This window comes from Phalangium opilio, unplaced genomic scaffold (genome assembly GCF_054372755.1).
Source record: "Phalangium opilio isolate 3A_F unplaced genomic scaffold, DU_Popi_V2 ptg000077l_1, whole genome shotgun sequence".
In the NCBI taxonomy this organism is placed as follows: domain Eukaryota; kingdom Metazoa; phylum Arthropoda; class Arachnida; order Opiliones; family Phalangiidae; genus Phalangium; species Phalangium opilio.
This window is the reverse complement of record NW_028324185.1, coordinates 9982105-9985791: the sequence shown is the minus strand read 5'-3', so window position 1 is coordinate 9985791 and position 3687 is coordinate 9982105. Positions and strand designations below refer to the sequence as shown.

At 36.9% G+C, this 3687-nt stretch overlaps 1 protein-coding gene across 1 annotated transcript; it reads right to left on the bottom strand.

Moving 5' to 3' along the window:
* Positions 1-398: 398 nt before the first annotated feature.
* On the bottom strand, positions 399-2793 carry LOC149657635 (uncharacterized). Its single transcript, XM_089844732.1, has 4 exons — positions 2029-2793; positions 1417-1915; positions 1194-1345; positions 399-608 (listed from the first exon to the last, which is right to left on the bottom strand). Exons 1-4 carry the CDS (start codon positions 2791-2793, stop codon positions 399-401), a joined length of 1626 nt encoding a protein of 541 aa, XP_089700858.1.
* Between the last annotated feature and the right edge of the window lie 894 nt (positions 2794-3687).

Sequence of the window (3687 nt, the reverse complement as noted above, 5' to 3'; positions counted from 1 at the left end):
ATAATTGAAACAAACTAAAATAGCTCTATTATCGCAACAAGAAAAGGCCATTAATATTTTCCTTATAGTGTCAAAACAAGGAGCGCTTTCCAGAAGGTGGGGTCTGAGCCCCCACATTGTCGGAGCCCCTGTTTCCTCCACGAATAAAGTTTAACAGGGGCTCTAGTAGTAGCCGAGACGCTACTTGACTACATTTAGGTTAAAAGGGGGAGGGATAATTTTAAGTTAATGAACGTTAGGAAAAATTTCAAATTATAATTCTACATCTTTTGTTGAAAAAATTGAAATGCATAATTATATATATTTTTAATATAAGAGCATCGCGATTCAAAATTCAACACATTACCAATGAGATTCCGTATAATATCTAACAACTTAAATAAAAAATATATTTATTTTTACAATTGTTTGCCATAACAACAATACAATAAGTAGTAGCATAGTATTAGTTCTAAAACAGTGGCGTGATCTGGCGTGAGAAACTGGCGTGAAAGTGTGATGTCAGACTTGGCGTGAACTGATAGGGCGAAATTGGCGTGAAACCTCATGATGGCGTGTAATCTCATGTTGGCGTGTAATCTCATGACGACAATTGGAGATGAGGTTATCTATTCCCGTTGGCGTGTCTTATCTTATTTTTTGAGGAAAATAATAAATGAATGGTCTGATAGGGATTTTATCTTGTTATTAAAATATAGGATTTGACTTCTTTATATACTACCATTATGGGGCGAGTTAAAGTATATACATGTGGGAATTCAAAGTTTAATAAAAATTAATGCATCAATAATTCCAACTCGAACTAGTTTATAACGTTCTAACTTATGATATTGTAAACAAATGATTAATTATGTATCTTTGAAAACTACTTATATATCACCAATATCTTAAAGTAAATTGGCGCGAATTATTATTATTAATTATTATTATTATTATTATTATTATTGAAACCCATGTCACGTCTTAGGGAATTTAGGCTTAAGTCTAGGTGTCATAGTGTATGAAAGACCTTTTATTAACGAAGTAGGCGGGAAGTATGAAAGTAGAGTAGACGGTAACAAGTTGGGAAAACCAAAACTTTGGAGGGATACTACTTTTACGTGTTTTTAAAGGCCCAATTTTCTACTCCTCAACTGTATTATTAAGTTTTGAGTCAAAAAAAGATCCCAAGGTCCTTTGTTAGGTTTTCGCACTTTAGAAATTTTGAGTTTCAAGTGTAATTGTAGGTGATTCGTTAAGTCTTTTTGTAAATTTTCGCAGTCAGTTATGTTATTTATTTTACTGACTAACTTATGATCGTCTGCAAATTGGTATAGTGATGAATGCTGTATCGCGGTTGGTAGATCTGCTATGTAAATATTAAACAATAAAGGGCCAAGTTATGAACCCTGTGGGATTCCACAATTAACTTGGTACGAGATGTTTGTCGTGACGTCATGCATTTTATGATATTATGTCTTCCCGATAGATAGCTATTGATCCAGTCCAAGAGAGACCCTTTGATTCCATATGTTTGTAGTTTGGCCAGTAAAATGGTATGTGAGACGCGATCGAATGCTTTTGAGAGCTCTATGTAGATTGCATCCACTTGTCCTCTTTGCGTGACTATTGGTTTAACTTCCTCCATAAAAGATAGATGATTGGTCTCGACAGATCTGCCTTGTACGAAACCGTGTTGTGTGTCTGGTAAGTTGTTGGAGAACCATGAGTAGAGATATTTGTACATGATTGTCTCAAATACCATGCTGAGGGAACTTAAGAGTGAAATTGGCCGATAGTTTTTGGCGTCTCCGCTAAATCCCTTTTTAAATACTGGTGAAACGATAGCTGTTTTCCATTGTTCCGGAAATGTGCCTTGTTCAAGGGAGAGGATGAAGATATGTGTTAAAAGAGGTTCCAAGATGTCATGGCAACCCTTTAATATTAAATTGGGTATCCTGTCATTCCCAGTTGAGAAACGAATTTTAAGTTTTTTATGGCAAGTGTAGTATCGGCACTGGTGATAGTTAATCTAGAGAATGTATCTACGATCGGATTATAATTGGTACATTTGGCTCTGGGATCTGCATTGTCATCCGCGATGTTGGCAAAGGTTTTAGCGAATTCGTTTGCTATATCGGTGCTGTCGGTGAGTAAGGTATCGTTTTTCGTGAGTACGATATTCTGTTTCTTTTCTTTAGTTCTCTTGTTAATATAAGACCATAATAGCTTCGGGTCCTTGTTTACCGCCTCTCCTATACGGTTCGAGTAGTTTAACTTATCTCTAGTTATTAATTTCTTTGCTTGTGTACGCTGTTGTTTATAGTTTTCCTTGTCCTTGGGATTGGAGTATTTTTTGTACTTTTTATAGTAATGTTTCTTTCTCTTGAGGGTTTTGATGAGTTCTTCAGAGGACCAATGTTGATAGTAGGATAAGTTCCTGCGAGCAGTGTTTATTTTTGTTTTTGGAATATGAAGATTGAGTGCTTTGTTTATCTCAGTAGTCAAGGAGTCGAGGCAATAGTTCACGTCTTTAGAGGTCAAGATAGCGCTCCAGTCACTGTCTCTGAGGTGACAATAAATTCCTAGAAAGGCCGCTTTGCGAAAATCGTACTTTGCATCCCTAATTCTTGATGTGACTGGTTGTTTATGGTAAGCAAGTACTATTGGTGGGTGAAATCGGTCTCTCGGTATGAGATCTAGTTCTGCAGTTTTAACCTGACAAGTATGAGTACTTGTGAAGCAGAGATCAAGTTGTTTGTTCTGGTGGTTCAATATATCACTCATTTGAATCAGATGAGATTGTTGACACATATCAAAAATATGTTCACCTTTCAATTTTACGTAGTGGTTACAGGTGCTCAGTTTCCATGTTTTCCAGTTTACACCGGGTAGATTAAAGTCTCCTAAGATGATTATGTCACCCTTATGGTTTGGAAGGTTGAGATTTTAAGATTTCATAGGAGGCTACTGAGGTGTCTGGGGGTAGGTATATTGTGCCAATTAGAAGTGTATCTGTGGTGCTTATTTTTAGCTCTAGCCAAACAGATTCAAAGGGTTTTTCGAGTGCTGGTCTACGTATTGCCTGTAGATTGTCGTGTATGGCAATAAGAGCCCCACCAGCCCGACGCCCATCATTTCTATCACAGCGGTACACTTTGTATTTGGGGGGAAAGAAGTCATCGTTTAAGTCTGAGTTTTTCATCCATGTTTCCGTTATGCATATAATAGGATAATTAGTTGATAAGAGATTTGTATAGAGTTCATCTGATTTGTTACATAAGCTTCTTGCATTTTGGTAATAAATTGAGATAGGGGTGTTAAACTTCTTCTGATATTAAATTAATGTCCTCGCTCAGCTCGCTGTTTACAGCTGGCTCAATTGGGGACAGTGGGTATTTCCGGTGTTCGATTAGGTATCCCCTAAACTCCATTATGATGCAGTCCATGGGAAAATTTTGTGGGTTATTTAGTAGGGCAAATTCATTTTTATCCGTTGAGGTTACATGGAAGGAAGAGTAATTGGTGGACTTTGCTCGTATTCTAGTGCATTGTGTTGTTTTTAGTTCGGTCCCAGATTCAATATATTTTTAAGGTCAGACGCGATAAGATTCGGCGGTAGGCGTGAGATGAATAATGCTTTCTCTCTAGGTTGTTTTGGTGGTTTTTTCACGGCTACAATTGTTTCGAGTTTTTTTCCTCCGGTAA

Bases quoted from the DNA above. Each gene is read 5' to 3' on its own strand.
- LOC149657635 (XM_089844732.1), bottom strand. From the start codon at position 2,793: ATGTGTCAACAATCTCATCTGATTCAAATGAGTGATATATTGAACCAC. The intron at 1,916-2,028 runs GTAGATACATTC...TTAATATTAAAG, and splicing joins GTACCAATTATAATCCGATC to GGTTGCCATGACATCTTGGA. The intron at 1,346-1,416 runs GTACCAAGTTAA...TTTACATAGCAG, and splicing joins GACGTCACGACAAACATCTC to ATCTACCAACCGCGATACAG.